Source organism: Bufo gargarizans, chromosome 4, assembly GCF_014858855.1.
Source record: "Bufo gargarizans isolate SCDJY-AF-19 chromosome 4, ASM1485885v1, whole genome shotgun sequence".
NCBI classification, from domain to species: domain Eukaryota; kingdom Metazoa; phylum Chordata; class Amphibia; order Anura; family Bufonidae; genus Bufo; species Bufo gargarizans.
In genome coordinates this window covers 70,199,705-70,225,396 of record NC_058083.1, presented here as the reverse complement: position 1 = coordinate 70,225,396, position 25,692 = coordinate 70,199,705, and the positions used below count along the sequence as shown (strand labels likewise).

At 47.2% G+C, this 25,692-nt stretch overlaps 2 protein-coding genes across 5 annotated transcripts in view; one reads left to right on the top strand and one right to left on the bottom strand.

Moving 5' to 3' along the window:
• Window positions 1–9,926: 9,926 nt before the first annotated feature.
• ITGB1BP1 (integrin subunit beta 1 binding protein 1) lies at window positions 9,927–24,400 on the bottom strand. Of its 4 annotated transcripts, none has more exons than XM_044289826.1 (7): window positions 24,237–24,400; window positions 20,621–20,720; window positions 18,580–18,658; window positions 16,423–16,559; window positions 15,013–15,105; window positions 11,790–11,939; window positions 9,927–10,975 (listed from the first exon to the last, which is right to left on the bottom strand). In XM_044289826.1, exons 1-7 carry the CDS (start codon window positions 24,398–24,400, stop codon window positions 10,892–10,894), a joined length of 807 nt encoding a protein of 268 aa, XP_044145761.1. In that variant the 3' UTR covers window positions 9,927–10,891. The 4 variants fall into 4 exon arrangements, with proteins under 4 accessions (XP_044145761.1, XP_044145763.1, XP_044145762.1 ...); XM_044289828.1 differs by having other exon boundaries at window positions 24,233–24,316; XM_044289827.1 differs by lacking the exon at window positions 11,790–11,939.
• CPSF3 (cleavage and polyadenylation specific factor 3) overlaps window positions 24,347–25,692 on the top strand; it is a 40,960-nt gene continuing 39,614 nt past the window's right edge. The window contains exon 1 of the mRNA XM_044289825.1: window positions 24,347–24,495. Coding sequence (XP_044145760.1) covers window positions 24,425–24,495 — 71 coding nt within the window. The 5' untranslated portion in view covers window positions 24,347–24,424. The remainder of the gene's footprint in view (window positions 24,496–25,692) is intronic.

Below are 25,692 nucleotides of genomic sequence, written 5' to 3'. Positions count from 1 at the left end.
TAAGTAGGGCTGCAGCTAACGATTATTTGAATAATCGATTAGTTGCCGATTAATTTCTACGATTAATCGATTAATCGGCAAAAACGACAAAATTACAAAACAGAGAGGTTTATATGATCTTACTTGAAAAAATATGTTCAAAGGCCATATTAAAACAAATTGTGGACGACACTATTATGGGGGATCTGTGGACGACACTTATGGGGGATCTGTGGACGACACTTATGGGGGATCTGTGGACGACACTTATGGGGGATCTGTGGACGGCGCAGTTATGGAGAGGGGGATCTGTGGGTGGCGTAGTTATGGAGAGGGGGATCTGTGGGTGGCGCAGTTATGGAGAGGGGGATCTGTGGGTGGCGTAGTTATGGAGAGGGGGATCTGTGGGTGGCGTAGTTATGGAGAGGGGGATCTGTGGGCGGCGCAGTTATGGAGAGGGGGATCTGTGGGTGGCGCAGTTATGGAGAGGGGGATCTGTGGGCGGCGCAGTTATGGAGAGGGGGATCTGTGGATGGCGCTGTTATGGAGAGGGATCTGTGGGTGGCGCAGTTATGGAGGGGGGGATCTGTGGGTGGCGCTGTTATGGAGAGGGAGATATGTGCACTGTTATGGGCATAACAGTGCACAGATCCCTTTCCTCATAACAGTGCACAGATCCCCCCTCCTCCCCATAGCAGTGCTATACACAGACCCCCCTCCCCATAGCAGTGCCATAGACAGATCCTCCCCCCTCCCCATAGAAGTGCTATACACAGACCCCCCTCCCCATAGCAGTGCCATAGACAGATCCTCCCCCCTCCCCATAACAGCCCCGGCCCCGATGCTTATAAGTCGGACTAATCACGTCTGCATCTTTATTTTACCTTTTTGCAATGACGCTCCTGTAACAGCCAGGCAGAGCGGACGGCGGCGTAACGTCACTCACTCACTCACGTGACGCACCTGCTCCGCCCACCTCATGAATGAAGGAGGCGGAGAAGGCGTGTCACGTGAGTGAGTGACGTTACGCCGCCGTCCGCTCTGCCTGGCTGTTACAGGAGCGTCATTGTAAAAAGGTAAAATAAAGATGCAGCGCCCGCCCGCATAGCAACGAATCGGCGATTATTCGATAACTGGATTCGTCGACAACGAATCCAGTTATCGAATATAATCGATTAATCGTTGCAGCCCTAAAGATAAGCGTCCTTTAGATCTATAGCGACCATGAGGTCTCCGGGATTTAGAATATTGATTAAGGAGCGGATGGTCTCCATCCTGAAGCGCTTCTGCCTTATGAAGCGGTTTAGGTAGCGCAGATCTATTATCATGCGCCAGAAAGGCTTTGGGACTAGAAACATGGGGGAATACACCCCTCGTTCGTGGGAGGGAACCTCCTCTAGGGCTTTTTTGTGAAGGTAAAGGAGGACCGCGTCCTCCAGGATCTTCTGTTTGATTTGGGGTAAAGGCCGAGTTAACACAAATTTCTCCTGAGGGGGAGACACGAAATCTATCGTGTAGCCGGACAAAATTATATTTAGGACCCACTGATCCGGAATTTCTTGCAGCCAGGCCTGCTGAAAAAAACGTAAACGACCTCCGACCGGAGGAACACTTGAAAGTTGTGCATCGCACTGAGGGTCTGGAGGGGAAGGTAAACAGGAGAGTCATAGGTCGGTCTTGCGATCCCTACCCCGTCCGCGTCTGGAGGACCCCTGACGTCTTTGGGATCTAGAGAGGCCCTGGTGTCTTGTGTTTCTGGACCTACTGCGACCCCGAAAGGACTGCTGAGGGAGATTTTTCCCTTTTTTGTCTGCCAAGCTTTCCATGAGCTTGTCCAGCTCAGAACCAAATAGCCTTCCTGGCTCATAGGGGAGGCCGCATAAGTTAAACTTAGAGGTGTTATCAGCAACCCAAGGTCACAACCAGAGGGGCCTACGGCTGGCAGAAGAAAGTGCCATACTTTTCGCAGCCAGGTTTAAATGCTGCGCAGAGGCGTTGCATAGATAATCTGCTCCTAACAGGAGGGTCTTAAACTGATCCAGAATGTTCGTTCTGGCCACTCCGGCCTCCAGGTCAGCCTGAATTCTTAGGATGCGGGAACGTACAAAGTCCGCCGTCTCAGACGAGGCAACAGCTACTGACACGGAAGCTGCCGCAAAAGAGTAATTGCGCCTTAGGGTGCATTCGACCCTTCGGTCTAACGGGTCCTGGAGATTACTACCGTCATCTGTCGGGAATAGGGTCCTTTTGGACAATTTGGATATCGCCATGTCGACCTTCGGAGGCGGTACCCAAAGGTCGGACTCCGATTCCTGGAGGGGGAACATGAGTTTAAACCACTTGTTGAGTATTGGACCCTTCTCCGAATGCTTCCATTCGGTCAGCATAAAACCCTTAAGGTTTTCGTCCACTTTGAAGGTCCTTAACCCCCTAGACTGGAAGGTGGAAGGCGGAGCTTCCCCTTGCTCAACATTACGATCCCTTGACCGGATGGGGCGTAAAAGCCTTTGGTTTTTTTCAGCTGGAAACAGGAACAGCGAGTCTTCGTCGTCCGAAGAAGAATGGTCGTCCACGGAGATCGCTTCCAGCATAGGCATCGGACCCGGAGATGATGCTCTTGATCTCTTGGATGCGAGGGCGCTCTTAATCTCGGAAATGGAATTTCCCCAAAAAAACTTCATCCACCCAAACATGTCGCTTACGGTGGGTTGCGACAGAGAAGGACGACATAACTGACACCTATTATACTCATAGGAGTCCGGCATTGGCATCTCGCAGGAAGCACAGACTAGATGTCTCTGCTTGTGGGAGGCTTTCCCGCGCTGATCACCATAAGGAGACGCCATCTAGAAAGAAACTTTAGGTTTAGTAGTAGTAGCAGCCACAGAACTGTAGCCTTAGCTCTCTGCTCAGAAAGAGGAAGTACTACTCTTGTTGTGGGCTTATATAGGTGGACTAGCTCCACCTCTGACCTTAGCTCTGCCCCCCCATCGATAGCTCCGCCTCAACCAAATTTTTTCTAAAAACCCCAGGAATATTAGTTTTAAACAATATATATATTACATATCTCTTTAAATCCTGTAGCCCCCAGGGCTCATAATACAGAAATACAGCTGTATTTAGGAAAAAACAAAACTGGCGCGAGAACCGGAAGTCGATGACGCACTTCCTGTCGGCCGTGCAGCCGGAGCCGGCGACAGAGATGCCGGCGATCCACAGACTACCAAGCGGACAGAGTGCCGACAGGCACCGCCCCTGTAGCCTGGACCGCCGCTACCTCGGTGCAGCAGGCGGCGGATCGCGGACCAACGAGTGACCGAGGATGACTTTGGGCCAAGAGCTAGATCCAGCTATTGAGTGGTAGGAATATCTGTATCAGAAAAAAAAAAAAACATTTTTAAGGTAACAGGCCGCAGCCTGACCCGTCCTACTGTCCACAGGGACAGAGGAAAAAAAGAACTGGATTAGGCCGAATGCACACGGCCATTGTTCACGGCCGTGAGCGGTCCGTGGAACCGCGGCCTGGATTCCTCCTGAGAGCAGGAGCGCACGGCGTCATGGGTTGCTATGACGCCGTGCGCTCCCTGCTGCCGCCACAGTACGGTAATACACTGGTATAGATCATACCAGTGTGCTACTGTATTGCGGCGGCAGCAGGGAGCGCACGGCGTCATAGCAACCCATGACGCCGTGCGCTCCTGCTCTCAGGAGGAATCCAGGCCGCGGTTCCACGGACCGCTCACGGCCGTGTGCATTCGGGCTTATGGGCAGTCTGCCCTTTATAGGCGTGGGTTTTCTACTAATTATTTAATTAGTGCTTGGTAGGAAATTTTTAGTCATCAAAAATTCCACCTGTCCTACTAGTTTCACAGGGGAGAACTCCCCACTTGTGCTGCTGGTTAGGACGTAAGGGAATGCAACTTTTTAAAAGGAAAAAAAGGCAAAGTACATCTTTTTACGCCACCGACAACACTTTTCAGGTGGACGTGACAAGGGCAGGAAAGGGGCATGGCCAACACCAGAGACAAATGTATCTTCATTTACACCAGTTTTCTGGCACAAATGAAGCCAGCTCAGAGCTTATGTAGATTTCTGTTTAGGCAAACAAACAGCTGGAGGACACACCTAATTTATGACAAGGCGTGTACCGCATCCTCTGGCAGCACAGGGGATATCAAGACCAGTGCAGAAAGCACCGGTCTTGATAAATCTCCCCCATAGCCTCTTCATGGTGTATGTTTACACATTGAGTAGTACAAAGGAAACGTGAAGTAGTTAGTTATTCATGGCACCCAATCAAATTGCTACTTTATTCCAAGGAAACAGATGAACAGAAACGTTCACTCCCGCTACCGTGGTCCGGCCTCATATATGGGGGGTAACCCATGATGGAGATTTCTGAGATCAGTGGACCAGTCAGCTAAATGGAAGGTTTTGTGGATGTTCACACAGTAAAAGCATAAAAACACAGAGGTCAAAATTATATAACTTTTTGCTCTGGAGGTTTATTGTAATGTACAATACATTTTTATTATCTTAACTGACCAATGCAAGGCAATTGTATAAAAATCACAAGGCAAAAAAACGAAGTCAAAAATAATATTGTGATTTAAAAAATAAATAAAAGATGTACCACAATGGTAAATGCAGCATTAAGATACAGAGGAGAACACACTAAATCCCTACATCACCCCACTGGTGAGGCAGAGAGACCCTATATTGATGGGGATGGGTAAGTTGACATTGCATCCACAGCATGATCATCTTAAATATTGTCTGTATGGTACATAGTCCCAAGTGTCGGAATGAGGTTTACTAAACTAGCAATGATGACAGGACTGAAATACCTCTAACATCTTCGCTGAGGTCCTATAATACGTCTTGCACTTTGGCAGCTGTAGTTTGCTTGCCTGTATCAAACCATTATAGGCTACAACAGCAAGAACTGCAACTCCCACTCTGCATACCTGGTACAGACACTCTGATGTAGATAAGCCAATGCTGCGATGACTGGCAAATACTGCAGTATCGTTATGTCACAACATAATGAAAGTGAACATGGCCACATCTGCGACCTGCAAGTTGGCAGAAATCCAAGCCTGTTGGATTACTTGTGGCTTACATGTTGCAGTCGCTCCACGTTCACTTTCATTATGCAGAGATAAACCATGACAATACTGCCAGCGTTGGCTGTGCGGCCCTAGCTTAAAGGGGCACTCCAGTATATTGATAGCCTATCCTCAGGAAGAGCCTTCAATATCAGACTCTCTGGAGGTCGACACTCTGCAGACCTGTTAATGAGCTTTTCTGGAGTAGCTCTGTCTATTGTGTAGTGGACGGTGCTGGTTACTGCAGTGCTTCTCCCATTCACTTCAGTGGGAACAGTAGTGATAGGCCATCCATATAAAAGTACTGGACATCCCCTTCGAAGAGTAACTTTTTTCAAAAATGTCCCTAATGCCCAAATAATACTTTAATGGATTTTTAATAGAGTTTTCCCCCCATAAAGCGTACCTTTCCCTGTGCACTTAAAATCCACTTTTCTGTATATCGCTGACTTCTCAGTGGTGTACGGAGTACAGGCTGTACAGTTTATCAATGGGACCACAGCGCATGAAGTACGGGCAGGAACGCACATTGCTGCTTCTGCCGCCCCCTCCCTGAGGTTTACTAAATCCAGGCATAGCACATGTCTGTGCCTGCTTCACTAAGCTAAACTTCCTGCATTTCAACTTTTAGCTTAGCGAAGCAGGCACAGGCAGGAGCCGCTCTGCTCATCCTGGCATAGCACATGGTTACAGGGTACCCATGTGCTATGCCAGCATTTAGTAAATGTGCACTCCTGCCTGTACTCCATGAGCTGCACTCCCATTCATAATCTGAAGACTGTGTACTCCGTATAACTGTGTACAGAAAAGTGGATTTTAGGCGCACTGGGGAAGGTGCGCTTTAGGACGGGGGTAAACTCTATTAAAAATACATTCATAAAATACATTACAAAAAGTATTATTAGGGCATTAGGGACTATTTCCAAAAAGTTAATTAAACGTTTACTTACTCTTTAATGCTGACTGCACCGAACATGGCTGTATCTCTCATTATTTCATAAGGGAAAGGAGGATAAGCAGCTGTGAGGCGTCTCGTGGTGAGAATAAAGAACTTCCTGATCTCAAGCATAGATGACTGCCTGACATAGAGATATACATGTACCTGAAGTAACATCTAACATGTGGACTGTATAGCACAAGCCTAAGGGGGGTCCTGCCCCTTCATTCCCCATCTTCCATGATGGAAGGTCAGTGGGGGTAAACCAGCTATCTACAGGTAAAATAAAAGTAAAGACGATCCCACAGCTCCATATCCACGAATCTTCTCTTATTTATGTGGCAAATAAAGAGAAATTGTCTCATCCTGGGAATGAGCACATATTCCTCTTAGGTCAGAGTGAAGGCAACTGGAATCGAGAAATGGCCTAAAAAGCATGGCCGTGTAAACTGAGGGGGTGGTTTATCGGAATTGGCGGAAAGGAAAAGTGGTACAGTTGCCCATAGTAACCAATCATATTCCACCTATTCATTTTGGAGGCTCTTTGGAATAAGCAGCGGCCTGATTGGATGCCAGGAGTAACTGCTCCGCTTTTCTTTTGCACCAGTTTTGACTTTTGTGTATACAAAGTGATGGAGTCATATGGATTGTATCCCATTAGGAACGGGAAGGCAAGTGTTAAAGAGGACCTTTCATGGGTCCAGACATTATGAAATAACTAGCAGGTGGGGCACTGTGCACAGATGTAATATTGCTTACTAGTTTGTCTGGGCGCCGCTCCATTCGCCCGCTGTGCCCCCCTGCAGTTTTCCTGGCTGGTATGCTAATGAATAGCATCGGCCAGGGAGGAGGAGACTGCCCTGTTTCTCAAAGGGCGTCTCCTTCTCCCTGGCTGTAGCGCGGTCCAATCACAGCAGAGAGCGTCACAGCCAGGGAAAAAAAACTAGATTTTTGTACTTACCGTAAAATCTGTTTCTCTTCCGTTTATTGGTGGACACAGGCTTGACTGCACACCTGAAGGCCCGAAGCCCCATGATGTACTGCCCAAGAGGTCCCTACTGCCTGAGCAGAATGAGCAGTAACCCGGTCACTGATGCTGTACATTTCCATAATGGCCAAACAAATCCATCGGGAAATGGAAACTTTGGACGCAGCCAGCCCTTGTCTCGGTCCCTCTGAAATGATTAATAATGAATCCGTCTGTCGGGCCCAAACCAAATCCAGAGTGTGGAGCGACTGCTCACGAGGATGAAACGGGGCAGGACAAAAGGAAAGGAGAATGATCTCTTCATTGAGATGTAATACCGACACGACCTTCAGAAGGAAGACTGGAATGGACGAAGGACTACCTTGTCTTGATGGAGGATAAGGAAGGGTGACTGACAGGAAAGAGCCGTGAGTTCTGACACCCTACGGATGGAAGTGATTGCCACCAGAAAGGCCACCTTGTAGGATGCGAAGGGACACCTGCTGCAAAGACTCAAAAGGAGAGGACTGGAGAGCGCTGCGCACCAGATTAAGGTCCCAAGGATTCAACAGAGGCCAGTAAGGGGGCGGTCTTAAGGCGGAAATGGAACAATCACTCCCTGCCGCAAAATGGTGAAAATAGCCTGAAAAAAGAAGTGGGTGGCGGAGGGAGAGGTCAGGGGGGGACGAGCGAAAAAACTAGGGCGGAAGTGGGGACCGGAACTCCAGTTTGTAACCCTCCGAGATGACTTCTCGTACCCAGGCATCCAAGATGTGAGCTAGCCAAACATGCTGGAACAGATGAAGATGACCTCCCACTCAACTGGGGGGTGCCAGAGACCGCACGTCATGCAGAGGAAGACTTAGGGGTATAGGGCTTGGAGCTCTGCTGGCGAGGCTTGAAAGATGGCTTGTGCTTCTACTCTGGGGCAGATTTGTGGGCTGGCTGCTTCGGGCTGGAGGAACTCTGAAAGGGCCGAAGAAGAGGTCTGCGTCCTACTCTGCGGCAAATGGGTGCTTTTACCCCCTGTAGCAGCAGAGATAATGTCATCCAGACGCTTGCCGAAAAGCCTGTTACCTGCAAAGGGGAGGGACGTCAAGGCCCGTTTAGAAGCATTATCTGCCCCCAGCAAGATAGCCACAGGGTACGGCGAATAGCCACCAAAAGGGCTGAAGAGCAGGCCAAAAGCCTGGCCACATCCAGAGAGGCCTCACAGATGTAAGAGCTTGCGAGGGGAAGTTGCACTGCAATATCCAAAAGTTCCTCCAAGGAGTCCCCCGAGGTGAGGCCCTGAGACGTAGCTTGTTTGCCCACTCTGTCATAGCCTTGCTGATCCATGTAAAGGCAAAAAACCTGGTGTAGGGCAGTGCCAGCTGCTTCAAAGGCAGATTTGGCAAAAGATTCCAATTTCTTATCCCTGGGGTCCGAGAAGGAAGCCCTATCTGCCATAGGCAAGGTGGTATTCTTAGCCAGGCAGGATAACGGAGGGTCAACAACAGGAGAGGAGGACCACTTCTTTATCAAATCCTCTGAAAAGGGATATAAGATATCTAAGCGTTTCGGCAAAGCAAAACGCCTGTCAGGGAAGTTCCATTCCTTGGAAAGGGAGAAATCAAACTCCGGGTAGTTGGGGAAAACTATTGGCGAGCGACCGCTGCAATGAGATTGTCTACCATAGTGGACAGTTTGAAAGACTGGTCCTCCGGTGAGATAAAGTCAGCGTCGGACAACTTATCCTCAGAATACGCCTCTTCTAATGAGGACGCGTCGGAGCGAGACTCCCTGGGAAGTGGCGGGGAGATGGAGGAAACAGGGGGACACAGACGCTTTCGAAGAGAGGGTGGTCTGGCCCGTTTTGCAGGGCGGCCGCGATGGGGAGTAGCAGAGGGGTCCCCAGAGTCTGACTGGTCAGAGGGTGGCCGCGCGGCCAAACGCCCCAGCATTTCCACAATGGCCCTGTTGGACTGGGAAACGTCCTGCACCATCTTAGACAGAGAGCACACCCACTCCGGCTCTACCATGGGCTACTATGGCGTCTGTGACAGAAAGAGGTTTGGCAAGCACAGAGGGCTACCACCCCCACAGAAGACCCGCCATGCAGCTAACTCTTTCCTAACGCTAGGGGGGACAAGGCTTTGTGAGGATCATCCACAGCAAGTAACCTGAGAAGGGGGAAAGGGAGGTTGGAGCCAGGAATACTTACCCGTCTGGCGTGTTCTGTCCCCCTTGTTCCAGCCAGTTCACCACCTTCGGTGTGCGGCCCCCCTTGGGGAGGACTGCTACACCGGAAAGAGGGGACTTGTCGTGGGCGGCCGTGGTGACCCGAAGGATGGCGGGATTAGGAACCTCTGGTCCTTCTTGTCTTCTGGAGACCGGGAAGGAGCAGCGGGCTTGTGGACCCCCTGGTCTCCTGTCTGGGAGTGCAGGCAGCTAAGACGGCCTGTAATCCCGCTAGAAGAAAATCAAAAAAAGGGAGGAGCTCACACTTTTGTGCATAGTTTCCGCCTCCTAGCAGCAACAGCTATACCCAAGGTCAAGTCTGTGACCCCCAATGATACGGATGAGAAAAAAATAATAATTCACCTTCTCCCTGGCTGTGACGCTCTCTGCTGTGATTTGACCACGCTACAGCCAGGGAGAAGGAGACGCCCTTTGAGAAACAGGGCAGTCTCCCTCTTCCTGTACCAATGCTATTCATTAGCATACCAGCTGGGAAAACTGCAGGGGGGCACAGCGGGCGAACGGAGCGGCGCCCAGACAAACTGGTAAGTAATATTACATCAGTGCACTTTTCCCTACATAACTTACTAGTTATTTCATAATGTCTGGACCCATGAAAGGTCCTCTTTAAAGAGGTTGTCCAGGCTTTTAATATTGATGACCTAGCCACAGGATAGGTCATCAATATCAGATCGGCGGGGGTCCGACACCCCCACAGATCAGCTGTATGAGGATACGGAGCGCCCAGTGTGCATGTGCCGTCTCTCTTCCTGTTCACCACTGCTGTCTATGGTCTTTGCCATAGACAGCAGCAATGGACCCGAAGAGAGACGGGAGATGCCACGTGCACACTGCGCTTGCCGTCTCCACATACAGCTGATCGGCAGGAGTGCCGGATGCTGGATCCCCACTGATCTGATATTGATGACCTATCCTGAGAACAACCCCTTTCACTGACCACAGAAAACAATTGGATTGAATATCTGAGGAGCTCTAGGAGTGTTTCTGATAGAAACCAGTTAGAAAATGCTCATAAAAGCAACACATATTGGAATGAAACATTAAATATTATGTACCAATAACTTTTAGGCAGGGGCCGGTATCGCTGTAGCAGCATTGCAATATTAATGTACTGATGAGACAAGCCGCCATTGTTTTTTTTATCGTCTCATTAGTGACTACCAGGTAGATGTGAAATGTAGCCATATCACAGGGCAGCATACCCATTACTCAGTGGCTACCAACCTGTGGCTCTCCAGCTGTATGAAACCTACAACAATAAGCTTGCCCTGATTGATGGAGCCTGTCAGAGGATGCTGAGAGTTGTAATTTCATAACTGCCGAACAGTCAATATTCTAGCTACTACCTGCGTTACATGGGTTTCTACCCCGGCTTGTAGTACGCTCTTGTATGGGTACCTACATGCACAGGTAAATACTGTACCACTGCACCTCCACCCATGTAATAAGTGGATGGAAGTTTCATACCTGACATGGTCTGGAACTTAAATGCCAATGACATTACAGGACTGTGAGTGACTTTAGTAACTGCAGCAATAGGTGAATATAAAAAAATATAGCTCTGTGATATATACATGTCCTCACAAATCCTGGCTTGTGGCTTTCTTCTGTATAGAACATTCTGGAATGATCCTGGTAGGGTTGTCACTATCCCAGCAGTCATTCTGGAGGCACTCGCGTCTTCTCAGTGAGGACAGAATCAAACGCTGTGGACAGGACCTTACAGATGGACTGGGCATGTTCCTATATAAAGAATGTAACAGACGGGTGAGAACTGCACACTACATATCATTCTACATTCAGTCATTTGGGTGAAGCAGATTTGGTTGATTTTAACTGATGGCAATCGAGTACATGATAGTGAAGAAACACAAATGCAATCGGATCTGTTAGGGTACCTGCACACAGTGCGGATTACGTGCGTCTTTTTCCACACGGATTCCCATGTATACTTTGCAGATTACGTCTTGAATACTGTCTTGAATTTCCAAATCCGTAGCAATTATGTTGCGGTTTTAGCTGCGGATTTTACCCTTTTCAAATGAAAGGTGAGATCTGCAGCAAAACTGCATCACAACCCGATATGAGAAATGGTGCAGAAACACACAGAAATCAGCGGTTCTTTGGCACATACACCCACTTCCGTGTGCAGGTACCCTTACTATAGGATTTGTTGCTTTTGCACATTTTTCTTTTTTTAGTGCCGTTTTTCTGCACTTTGCTGTGTTTTTGCATGTCTATTTTATTATACTTTTTTTGGCAGTAAAAACATCAGCTCCAGGTATTAGCTGAAGGTCTATGGGAAATACAGTATGAAACACGGGGCACGCAAGTGTTTTTTTGCTACTGTAATTTTTGTTCATTAGGTGCGTATTTTGTCTTTCTGCTTTCTTTAAAAAAACGTAGTATATTGTAACTAGTACGGTATATTTTTTCTTTTTTTCAGGCATTTTTACATCTTTTTCACTATGCCAAAAACACTACAGCAAAGAAATGTATATTCTTGCGGTTTTTTTTTTCCACCAGAGCCAAATTCATGTGTGTAAGGAGTACTCACCAGATTGGCACACTGATAAACCCACAGGCTACACTGGTCCTCACTGGCAACTTTGGTCTTCAGAGCTAGCAAACTCTTGCCAGCCACCAGTCCATCATCATAGCACACCATGGAGACAATGAGATAGAGCGGGTGTCGGTGCAACACATCCTGAAACCACAGGCAACAAGTGACTCTACGCTCTAGTGTTAGGATTTCCAGGATTTATTGAGGGGAAGAGAAGCTGAGATTTAAACTCAGGTGAAATCTACCTTCAAACCCATTTAGTAACAGAGATCTACTGAAAACCAAGACGTAAAATACAAACCGGATTCCAAAAAAGTTGGGACACTATACAAATCGTGAATAAATACTGAATGCAATGATGTGGAGGTGCCAACTTCTAATATTTTATTCAGAATAGAACATAAATCACGGAACAAAAGTTTAAACTGATAAAATGTACCATTTTAAGGGAAAAATATGTTGAATCAGAATTTCATGGTGTCAACAAATCCCCAAAAAGTTGGGACAAGGCCATTTTCACCACTGTGTGGCATCTTCCCTTCTTCTTACAACACTCAACAGACGTCTGGGGACCGAGGAGACCAGTTTCTCAAGTTTAGAAATAGGAATGCTCTCCCATTCTTGTCTAATACAGGCCTCTAACTGTTCAATCGTCTTGGGCCTTCTTTGTTGCACCTTCCTCTTTATGATGCACCAAATGTTCTCTATAGGTGAAAGATCTGGACTGCAGACTGGCCATTTCAGTACCCGATCCTTCTCCTACGCAGCCATGATGTTGTGATTGATGCAGAATGTGGTCTGGCATTATCTTGTTAAATGCAGGGTCTTCCCTGAAAGAGATGACGTCTGGATGGGAGCATATGTTGTTCTAGAACCTGAATATATTTTTCTGCATTGATGGTGCCTTTCCAGACATGCAAGCTGCCCATGCCACACGCACTCATGCAACCCCATACCATCAGAGATGCAGGCTTCCTGAACTGAGCGTTGATAACAACTTGGGTTGTCCTTGTCCTCTTTGGTCCAGATGACATGGCGTCCCAGATTTCCAAAAAGAACTTTGAATTGTGACTCGTCTGACCACAGAACAGTCTTCCATTTTGCCAAACTCCATTTTAAATGATCCCTGGCCCAGTGAAAACGCCTGAGCTTGTGGATCTTGCTTAGAAATGGCTTCTTCTTTGCACTGTAGAGTTTCAGCTGGCAACGGCGGATGGCACGGTGGATTGTGTTCACTGACAATGGTTTCTGGAAGTATTCCTGAGCCCATTCTGTGATTTCCTTTACAGGAGCATTCCTGTTTGTGGTGCAGTGTCGTTTAAGGGCCCGGAGATCACGGGCATCCAGTATGGTTTTACGGCCTTGACCCTTACGCACAGAGATTGTTCCAGATTCTCGGAATCTTCGGATGATGTTATGCACAGTTGATGATGATAGATGCAAAGTCTTTTGCAATTTTTCGCTGGGTAACACCTTTCTGATATTGCTCCACTATCTTTCTGCGCAACATTGTGGGAATTGGTGATCCTCTACCATCTTGGCTTCTGAGAGACACTGCCACTCTGAGAAGCTCTTTGTATACCCAATCATGTTGCCAATTGACCTAATTAGTGTTAATTGGTCTTCCAGCTCTTCGTTATGCTCAAATTTACTTTTTCCAGCCTCTTATTGCTACTTGTCCCAACTTTTTTGGGATTTGTTGACACCGTGAAAATTTGAATCAACGTATTTTTCCTTTAAAATGATACATTTACTCGGATTAAACGTTTGATCTGTCATCTACGTTCTATTACAAATAAAATATTGACATTTGCCATCTCCACATCATTGCATTCAGTTTTTATTCACAATTTGTTTAGTGTCCCAACTTTTTTGGAATCCGGTTTGTAAAAAAGTGGAAAATGATAGCAGATTTCTTGCTCGATAGAGCCACAATATAACCTGCAAGGATCTGCATCATCAACCAAAAGGAGTTAGAGGGCCAGATACAGCAGGGTTCAGACAGAGAATAGAAAAAGACCATTCGGGGCAAGGAGGACACAGGCAGCAGGACTTGTGGACCCCTTCTCCTCAGCAGTGTTAGAGGGGGTTTTCTTATAATGTAACGGCGATGGAGTCTCTCTCAAGACCAGCTGCAAATTATAATTTGTGCATTCTGGATGGCTGTTTTCCAGGGCCTGTGGCTCCCAGCATAACTTCATGTCACACATTTATAACTCCCATTACCTGTTTTAATGCCCTTATTAAGCTGTCCTTGTGCAACAGCTGCAGAGTTCCAGATTTTCCCTGTCCAGTATGGATCTTTATGAAAAAAATCTTCCCCTTGCATCTAGCAGATGTGATACTTCTAGAGAGTAACAGGAGAAGCTGCAGGGGGTCTGAGTTTTATTTTATTTTTATGTCTGGCCCTGGGATGGTCACAGAGGATGCGTGTGTGGGTAAGGTTCTTAGTGTCCAGGGCTATGCTGTTCAGTGTCCTCATCGTTAACCCCCCCCCTTCCTCCACACACCAGAGTCTGTGTCCTGCGCAGCCACCTCCTGATCTCCACACCAAGAAGTACCTGGGCCAAAATGATAACAGGAACCTCAGATGGCCCAGGGACAGAGATGAAGGAGAGACTGAACCCCAGAGAGCGCGACATGAACTGCAGCCATCGAAAGACAACCTGCCAAATGTTTACATCACTATTTGAGAGTACAATGCGGTTTTATAACCCAAATATATAAAATATCGGGATGAATATATATATATTTCATATATATTGGCGTCTGTATTATGGCCAAACGTCCTTGCCTGCTTGTGGGGCTAATGACCTCATCTAACTGCAGCATAGTCCCCAATGATGCTGTCAGTTGGTTTTATTAGATCCACAGTCGAGCTGTGACATTTAGCAGTAATACAGGCACAGAAATGTGCCTTTATTGTATGAAACTAGCCTAAGGATGAGCTGCAGTACCAGGCACAACCACACAAACATGGATGGCGCTGTGTTGGGCACACATATCACACAATAAGCCTGTTCTAAGGCCGACAATGTTAAATAATAGAGAAACGTTAACCCCGTCCTGTCTAATAGAGTGTGGGAGGCACTTCTTCTATTAGGCTTGCAGTGCTCCTCCTTGCCCCTGTGCAGCTGTACAGCCTATGTCTGTTATATCTGCCCCCTGGTTTCAGAGGTTGTATACATTCAGGTACAGCACATTTACAATCACTTACATACTGATCCAAGGTTGTGACTTTGATGCCGTATTTTGAAACCACCATGTTGAAATCTTCATCCGAAGGCACAAAAGGAAGTTTTCCATCTTGCTAAAGTAGAGAATAAAAGCATCAATTATAATCGTGCAGCTCAGAGATATCCTGTGTCTGTGGAAGAATGGGTGCCGCAATACTGCTAAAGACACAAAAAGTGCTGACAATGAATCTATTCCACTTCTAGCCAGAGGATGGAGCTGTAGGTCAAGAACAGCGATGTCAGAGCGCTGCCGTCAGTGCTTTTTGCTAAACCAGTCTTCAATGCAGGAGTGGATGATAAGCTGCTGTTGGTGATAATGGGGATCTTATGTGCCCGGTAATGCCACTCCTCTGGAAATGAACAGGTAGCTAGAAAAACCTTGCTAAAAAGTGTCTGCATCTTATAGTCCAAAGTCTGGGGAGCTCTAGACCCCCTGACCACCTCCTCAATGATCAGGCAGTGCGTTCTGTTAGATCATTGATTCCTGTTTCTCACAACTGTCTCCTTCCTCTACTGTACTGACTGCTCTCTGCACGTCCTGCTCTCCGCTTGTCGACTCCTGCCTTGTAACAGACTGCTGTGCCCTTTGCTCCGTGTTGCTGCTGCCTCCGCAGCAATAAAGCATTCTCCTTAGGGCTGCTGAAGCCTTCATTGCACAGCAGATTGTTCTCTAAATGCATCGTGTTTGCAGGTTTACAAAGTTAAAGATGTCACTCCGGGAATAAACCCCCCTGGCAGATGTCTGCAGTGTTGAAGAGGATGGGATCATCCATTGTAACGGGCGCTACAAAGAAACCATGTAAATCTCATAACAGGCCCTCCACATGAGCAGACACCTTCCATTCACCACCATGGGAGCTCTGAAAATAGCTGGCACCGGCTCGGCTACTTCCAGTACTGGCGGTGAATAGAGTGGTGGCTGCACTTGAGTGGTGCACTCTCCATTCACCCTTATGGGACTTCTGAAAATAGGTGAGCACGCTTGCTCAGCTATTTTTCTGAACTGCCATAGCGCTGAAATAAGAGCACCAAGCACATGCGCAGTGTGCCCTCCTTCACTCTGGGGCCCCCGATCTGGAGATTGAACCTACCTGACACTGATGGCATATCTAGGCGATATGCCATTGGCTGAAAAAAAGCCTTTTAGTTAGTATGAATTTTTTTTTTCCAATATTCTGGATGGCTCCTATAGTCAGGGGTGTCATAGTCCAAAAAATACTGTATATTTGGGCATCACTGAGAGGAAACGACAGCATTGCACCATGGTGCAGAACAAGGAGTCCCTATAGTTCCTTAAGAAGCACTTAGAAGAATACATACCATTATAGAATCGTAAGTAACTAGTGCATCCATTGTGCACCTTGCTCCCACCCAACTTGTATAACCCTTACCTGGGCAACATCGATATAATTTATCAGATCCAGCGATCCCTGCAACGTCTTGCTATCCTCAGGCTTTACTCTTTCAATGGATCCCACATATTTCACCTTGAACTCAGCACAGGGCTCTGAATTACTTGAGGCTTGTCCTGTGGGGAGCAGAGATGAAGAGGTTAATAAACAGCCATACACCCAAGAATTCCTTGCACCAAAGCTGCCCAATTACTTCTCTTCTGCGCTCTTATGTCCTGCATAATTCACACAGCAGTGCATGGTGGGCAACTGAGCTCTCTCTGCAGCGATGAGAGGAAGTGCACTTCCTGTGAGCTTGTTTCATGCAACTGCTCCAAGCCTTTTAAAGGAGACATGCACATTTATCAATGCGCAGCACTTAATGTGGGCCTAACAGGCTGATCTCCTCGTTACTCAAGATTCATTAAGAAGAGAGCCAAGATTGGAAACTGTCCAAATGACCAATAGTAAGTGGATTCTGCAGATGTGCACGCTATGCCAAAGTGGTTTTCTGGCCTTCAGAATAGAGATTTATTCTTCTGCTTTCCCGTAAGTTCTCTGTCCGACATCACAATGTTTGGCAAGGATTCCTCGCAGAAATTGGCGATAGCCTTATCGAGTGTCCATACACGACATGGAAATGACCTGAGCCATGCAGAATCGTAGCATAAGCCTCAGATTTCTGCCTTGGTTTCTGAATTGCGAATGGTTACGGCCACAAGCCATGGGTGCCCTGTGGATTTTGTTTCCAAAGGACAATCTGCAGCATACCTGACGGAAACCCACAGCGACAAAATCCGCACCGAAAAGCATAGATTTTGGTGTGGAAGTGCTGCAGATTTGACAAAGATATCACCTTCTACACTGTAAAGGTTGAAATCTAATAGCTGTAATTGGTTTATAAAACCCTCACCACATGTCACGTTATGTGCGGCTTTGAATGCAGAAAATGACGGCTGCGTGTGCATGAGATTTATCAAAATCTCATCCACTTCGCTGCTACAGTCATTTTCTGCATGCAATTCCCCTGCGGAAAATCCTTCGTAGGGTATGGCCACATGTAGCAAGTGCGCAGTAGATATGGCTGAAATCCACCACAACAAAAGAAAGGCCGAAATGAGCTGCAGGAATTATACCGGGTCTTCTGCTGCTTTCAGCCTTTGTATTACAAAGACTGAGACTGCAAGTAAAACACAAAACATAAACTGACAAGCTACGGATGTACAACCTGCAGTACAAGCCAGTTTACCCTACAGGTTTTCTCTGCAGTGTGCGGATGAAATTTCTGAAAACATATCCGCATCGCATGTAAATGCAGATTTTCTGCATGCAATTCAGATGCAGAGAATCCACTTAATAACCATCAAATGGATCCATATCCCACATTATTTTCAAAAATCGTGTTTGTAAAGCTTAAGGCCTCTTTAGGCCCCTTTTAGACTCGCAGTGCGAGTATGCGGCAGCTCCCGTACTGACCTCCCAGCACTGATAGGATGGCAGAGCATTATATTGATTTATGATGCTATGTAACCCTTACAGTTCTGCAATATATAGGGTTACATAGCATCATAAATTAATATAATGCTATGCGACCCCGGCACTGGGAGTTCAGTACAGGAGCTGCCACATAATCACACTGCGAGTCTGAAAGGGGACTTTACACTGCCTGACATTCTGCCAGATTATCGCTAATAAGAATTTGCAAGAATGCTTGCCAGCGATGATCTGCCAGTGTAAAGGTGCCACCAATTATCCGATGAACGAGCAAAACGGTCTTTCATCAGGTAATTGGATCTTTCATGTGGTCACCTACATAATCAGCAACTCGTGCTGTGTAAACAGCCTCTGCTGCCAGCAAATAATGATTCTGTATGGGATGAACAATGGCATCTCTTCTCTCCATACTATCCCCAAATGATAGTCAGGATGGAACGCTTCCTTCTCGGCAATCGTCTGCTCCATCGGACCATGTACATGGGGCCTTTAAACTTACAGGCTACACAGTACCTTTAAATACGATGTCATTGAAGTGTATATAACATCTTTTCTTTAAAAGCATTGCAGTTTCTATCTGCTAGACTGATCTCAGTGCTAGCCGTGGTGACTACTGTCACCGTGACCTCAGACCATCGCTTCCTGGCTCAGACAGTAACTTACCAAAGCTTTTCGTAGAGTCAGTATCAAGGCTAGCCACGGTGCTGGATCTGGAGAGTCCTCCAAGGCTGGAATCTACCGACTAAGAAACCATAATTATCAGTCAACACAATACTGCAAATACATCAGTCCTTGTTCTCATGATCAATGTGAAAGGGAAACCCACCCTGTTTGAGCTATAATCCCATAACTGCTCAGACCACTGAGAATGCATCGAAAGACACATTTATAGTGTAATGAAGGCAGGTGTCTCTTCATATTACCTGTGTAAGTGATGATCCGACTACTATCTATGCATCATTTATGATCCCAAGCTCAAATTCACAACAGTTGTTTCCATTAGCACTATAGACTGTAAATAGACGGTAGGACACATGGTGGGCTGCTACTGCATCAAAACCCCTCCTATTGTCTTGTGGTTAAGGGAGAACTAGGGTCCCCGTTTCTGGTGATTGGAGGAAGCCCTGGCAGTTGGACTCCCATGATCTAAATGCTCCTGGCTGGAATACCCCTTCACGTTACCTTTTTGGCAGAGGCAAAGTGATGTGTTGGAGGTAGGCAGATCTTTACCCTGGGTGAAGGAAACCCAAGCTACATGGCTGCTTGAAGGGGTTGTCTCACAAGATAACCCCCTTTAATTTCTCAGAGGATGCACTACAGGGACATTCGGCACTTGCTATTGGGCTCTCTCACAGATTATAACTGATTGTTGGGGGTCCCCACAGTAAAAAAAAACAAAAAAACTGTGATCATCATCCTGTGTGGGAGACTCATCTATGAAACAACTAGAAGTTTTATAATATTTATGCCACCTTCCATGGTAGGGTTGACAGCTGGTAAATCCAATTCACATGATGCACAAGGTAGATTTTAGGACCTGTTGTATGGCTCTTGTTTTTGTGGCATTTAGGTGACACTTTTCCCCACTAACTTAGCTTAGGCAGGGTACTGGCTCTCCTTAAAGACACCAGCCGTGTATAAAGACTTAGTGGCAATGCTCCATGGGAAAACAATATGCAAAGAGGTATCTCCCAAGGAAAAGAAGCCTTGAGTTAACTATCCATCTGTAGACAGCTGTTTCAAGGTGCTTGCCTCTCATCAGTATGGAGTAGGATGCGGGCTGGCTGAGTGCAACGCCTTGAATTCAGCTTAGGCAGGATATTGGTCTCTTTAAGGACAGCTAGTACCCTGCCTAAACTGCATCCAAACATTGCACTCAGTTGGTAGCCACTTACACAAGGTGGCGCTAGCGGGATGGTTCTCTTTCCTTGGGAAATACTTCTCCCAACTAGCTTAGTTTTCTACAACTACTTTTAAAGGGGGTTTTAAATGAGTACGATATGAATGACCTATCCTCAGGATAGCTCATCAATATTAGATCTGTGGGGTTGTCTCCTGGCACCACCACCAATATCACCTGTATGACTAATGCGACCTGCTCACAGCATACCAAGCACAGTACTATACATTGTATAGTGGCTGTTTGTAGTATTGCAGCCCAGGGGACCGAGTTGTACATAGGCCATTTGACCAATGAACACCAACTTCTCCTCTTATTGACATCAGTGGGGGGTTGAAGAAGCCAACTTCTCCTCCTATTGACTTAAGCAGGGGTAGGAAGTAGCCAACTTCTCCTCCTATTGACTTCAGTGGGGGGAGGAAGTAGCTGACTTCTCCTCCTATTGACTTCAGTGGGGGGAGGAAGTAGCTGACTTCTCCTCCTATTGACTTCAGCAGGGGGAGGAAGTAGCCAACTTCTCCTCCTATTGACTTCAGTGGGGGGAGGAAGTAGCTGACTTCTCCTATTGACATCAGTGGGGGAAGGAAATAGCCAACTTCTCCTCCTATTGACTTCAGCGGGGGGAGGAAGTAGCCAACTTCTCCTCCTATTGACATCAGTGATATCTCCATTTACTGGGTTTTCAATAAAAATAAATAAAGCTTGCGGTCTGAGACATAACTGCATGAAAAGATCAGACATGCTGTAGCTTCATAGTCCACCCTGATACCTGAGGCAAGGCCTCTTATCATAAAGTATACAGACCTTACTCTTGGTGCTGATCTCACTGCTCTGGGAGCTACTACTACTGTGTCTCTTTTTCCCCTTGCGGAACATTCTCTTATCACAGTTCCATCCGGACTTCCTGCAGGGAAAAGACATATAAAGTGTGACTGTCACCAGAATATTCCTGCAACCAGCACCGGAGTAAAAGTGCCCTGTCCACATAGAATATAGATTTATTATTTTGTAGTAACATTTTCTGCGGTGTGACGTGGAGGCATACGGTCCTTCCCAAATCCACTTCACCTTTATGTTATCTGCCAATCCACTAAGGCTTGATCCGTCTTTTCACTATTGTCCCCATTTACTGCTCTTGATTGCATAATCTTTACTGTTCAATTAAAAGAGTAGAAAATCCACCACAAATCTGCAGCAAAATCCGAATATGTAACATGCGGATTTTGACATGGAAATATGCTGCAGATTTTGCCCCAGATTTGCCAAATCTATGGTGAGAATCCGCAGAAAGAATTGACACGCTGCAGATTTACAACCAGCGTGGATGAGATATTTTTAAGGCCTCATGGACACGACTAGATGTATTTTTTGCGGTTGACAAACTGCAGATCCGCAAAACACAGGGCGAGTACGTGCTGCTATTTTCTTTTTCCTTTCAGTAGAAATGTCCTATTGTTGTCTGCAAAACGGACAAGTATAGGACATGTTTTATCTTTCTTGCAGGATTACGGCACGGACAAACAGATTATTTGTGGGCCCAGTGAGATGAATGGGTCCACATCCGTGGATCTGATGTGGACCAAAAATACGGTTGTGTGCATGAGGCTCACATCTCCCAATTTACTGCTACTTAAATGCCCTGTAAATTTTATGCCCGCAAATCCTGATGGCGCTCCATTCAAGTGAAGACTTCTGAGACAACAGGCAGTATAAAGAAGAGCTCTCACATGGAGCGCCGCCTCCTCTTCAAACAGCTGATTGACAGGGGTTCTGGGTGTCGGACACCCACTGATCAGATGCTGATGGCCTCTCCTGAGGAGAGGTCATCAAAAAAAACACGTTCACAACCCCTTTAAGGCTAGTTTCAGACAAGCGTGTTCATATGACTGTGAAAACCCCACCGATCAGATGCTGATTACCTATCCTGAGGAAAGGTCATCAATATTACAAAAGCGGAGAACCCCTTCTGCTGAATGCCATCGGCTGAAGTGAGACAACCCCTTTAAATGGTTTTCCCATCACAGACAATGGGGGCATATCGCTAGAATATGTCCCCATTGTCTGATAGGTGCGGGTCCCACCACTGGGACCCGCACCTACGCCAAGAACAGAGCGAGAAAAGTGGCGGAGGGTGCACTGCGCATGCACAGCCGCCCTCCATTGATTTCTATGGGGCTGCCGAAAATAGACAAGCGCTGGCTCGGCTATGTCCGTCTGCCCCATAGAAATGAATGGGAGTGGAATTCACTTGTATGGGGAGAGTGCTTGGCGGTGGCTGGACTTCGAGAAACCCGAGGTCCTCCAGCTACCACTCTCCCTGCTCCGTTCTAGGCGTAGGTGCAGGTCCCAGAGGTGGCACCCACACCTATCAGACAATGGGGGCATATCCTAGCGATATGCCCTCATTGTCTCTGATGGGAAAACCCCTTTAAGGCCTCATGCACATGACCGTTGTTTTGGCCCGCATCAGAGCAGCATTTTTTTGTGGCTCGGATGCGGACCCATTCACTTCATTGGGGCTGCAAAAGGCGCGGACAGCACTCGGCATGCTGTCTGCATCTGTTGCTCCGTTCCACAGCCCCGCAAAAAACAAACAAAAAAAAACGGGACATTTTGTGCAGACAAGAATAGGCATTTCTATCATAGGGTGGGAAGTTCCGTTCTGCAAAACGCACACTGCTGGTATATTGTGTTTTGCTGACGGCAAAACACGATACGCTTGTGTGCATGAGGCCTAAAGCAGATTTTCCTGCAGGTTTTTTAAGGCCGAAAGTGGACCCAGCAGGAAGGAGAAGTACATGTCCTTCCGTTATACTTCTTTTGAATCGACTTCTGGCTTTGGTTGAAAAACCTGCAGGAAAAATCAGCCTCAAATCATCCTCCACGAAACTGTGTGAACCTTATGCTCCTCCAAATGTTCCCAAACCAACATCCTTGAAGCCCTGTCAGTGCTCTCGCTTTATATTGTCGGCTGCAGTCCCATCATTACTGGTTCACCAGGGAGCGGCATCTACCCGCACAGCAGCAGGTGCATACTTGTACACGCATGTTCAGACACTGCGCAAGTACTGAGCAGGGACAAATGGTGGCTCCCCCTGCCGGCACTGACCCGGCACCAGCTGAGTATCCAGGTGAGTATCATTGTGTGACAGTGACTTGTAGAGCGGAACACTGCAACCTGTAAGGGTACATTCGCACTTGCGGCAGAGGATTCCGTCACCGGAACTGCCTGCAGGATCCGTCAAAACACATGCAAACTGATTGGCATTTGTCAGACGGATCAGGATCCTGATCCATCTGACAAATGCATTGAAATGCCGGATCCGGTGTCATCCGGAAAAACGGATCCAGCATTTTTTTTTTCACATTTTTTGCGGTCTGAGCATGCGCAGACCGCAAAAACTGATTCGTTTTGCCGGAACACTCGAGTCCGGATCTGGCAATAATGCATGTCAATGGGAAAAAAAAGTGTTCTGTAATTTTGGACGGAGATAAAACCGCAGCATGCTGCGGTATAGGGTACTTTCACACTAGCGTTATTCTTTTCCGGTATTGAGTTCCGTCCTAGGGGCTCAATACCGGAATAGAACTGATCAGTTGCTGCGGTTTTATCTCCGTCCAAAATTCCAGAACACTTGCCGGAATGCCGGCATTTTTTCCATTGACATGCATTAATGCCAGCAAAATGGATCAGTTTTTGCGGTCTGCGCATGCACAGACCGCAAAAAATGTGATAAAAATAAATGCCGGATCTATTTTTCTGGATGACACCAGAGAGATGGATCCGGCATTTCAATGCATTTGTCAGACGGATCAGGATCCTGATCCGTCTGACAAATGCCATCAGTTTGCATACGTTTTGACGTAGACGGAACTGCCTGCCGCAATCCTCTGCCGCAAGTGTGAAAGTACCCTTACAGGTTGCAGTGCTCCGCTCTACAAGTCACTGTCACACAATGATACTCACCTGGAATGTCTGAAAGTCTCCCGAGAAAGTTCCTAGGACGCGACTCAATGCCAGAAAAGAATAAAGCTAGTGTGAAAGTACCCTTACTCCAGCTGTTGTGGAACTACAACTCCCAGTGTCCAAGTAGTACTTGTAAACAGGTGGAGGGACGCAGGGGACAGACAGGGCTGTAGAGAGCAGAGGCAGCAGACTACACCAGCATGCTTCTCTACAAGTGGTGCGGTCACCCACAGCATCCAATAGGATCACTTCTTTCATGTTGTAACCTGCGCCGGGAAAATAAAAGCTGCAATCTGATTGGTTGCTATGGGAGACCGCTCCAAGTAGGCTCTTTTTTTTTTTTTTGTAAACTTGAGGCCCAGTTGCAGAGCAGCACGGAGCGGTACCGGCAGCACACACCGCTGTCACTGACTGCATCATTACCTCCCCCAGCCCGGGCTATCACTCACCTACCGAGCTGCTCCTGGCAACATAAAACGGGCAAGTACTGGTCGCAACGCCTGGGAGTAAAAAGCCAGCGGAACCTTCCTGTGGGGAACACTTTGCACCGGAAGTGGCGGGGAGAATCTGACACGGACAGATAGTGGGAGAGAAAACACTGAGAGACCGGAAGTCATGCCGGGAATGTGCTTGGTTTGAAGATGTCTGTGAAGAGGAAAGCGGAGAGTGTGGTCCCGGCGGAGGAGAGTGACCAGCTGCTGATCAGACCGCTGTGAGTGCGCCCTCCACGATCTGTCCGCCATGACGGCTGCCACCCAGCTTTCCCAGTGTTCTGAAGGGCAGATCTCCCTAGTCCTTCACACTGTTCCATTCTGGAGTCAGTCTGGGTGCTCAGTGGTATCCTCTCCATTCTTCTGCCTTTCAGTACTGTTGGGAAGCTGAGGAGCCTGTCACAGGGGCCACATCTGCTGTCACCCAGCTTTCCCATAAACGAATATAACTAAGAAACAACTGTAGAATGAATTTAACAGACGATGTCTTGAAGGGGTCCTAGGAAGTAGGAAGGAATTGTTAAAAGAAGCCTTTCTCACCTAAGCCCCCCATTGTCTTTCTGGTGGTGGCGCCCGCGACGTGAATCACTGGAACCACCGAAGATTAACAGCAAAGTAAGGGTCTGTTCACACAGAGGATTTTCTGTGCTGAATCCTCATCACTTTTTTTGGGACTTTTTTTATTTTTTTTCCTGCTGCATTTTTTGGCGACGACTTTAATTCCTGCCCGTTTTCAGTGGGGTTTTGGATCGAGGATTCCACATCAAGAATTGACGGGACACTTATTTTTGTCCGCAGAGCAGTTTTTCAAAGCGCAAGATGGAAAATAGATATGTGAATTAACACACGGATACAATGGGGAACATCTGCAGGATCCGCACCAAAAATCTATTGTGTGAACATACCCTAATGCAGTGATGGCTAACTTTGGCACTCCAGCTGTGGTGAAACTACGACTCCCAGCATGCTCTATTTATATCTATACAGTTCTGAGAGCAGCCAAGCAAGGGGGGCATCTTGGGAGTTGTAGTTTTACCACAGCTGGAGTGCCAAGGTTAGCCATCACTGCCCTAATGCTTCTTATTTCTTAACATTTAATGTCTTGCGCTAAAGTTTTGGAAAACCCTTTTTAAGGATTTTATGAAGCGGCTCTTAGACACCACTGCGCTGTATGGAGTTGTGCATTGAAGGCTGTTAAAGGGGTACTCCCATCTCAGACAATGGGGACATATCGCTAGGATATGCCCCCGTTGTCTGATAGGTGTGTGTCTCTCCTCTGGGACCCACACCTATATCGAGAACAGAACCCTGAAAGTGGTGGAGGGTGCACTGCGCATCCGTCCATTCATTTCTATGAGGTGCTGGCTCAGCGTTTTCCATCGGGCCCATAGAAGTGAAAGGGAGCGGTGGCCGCACAT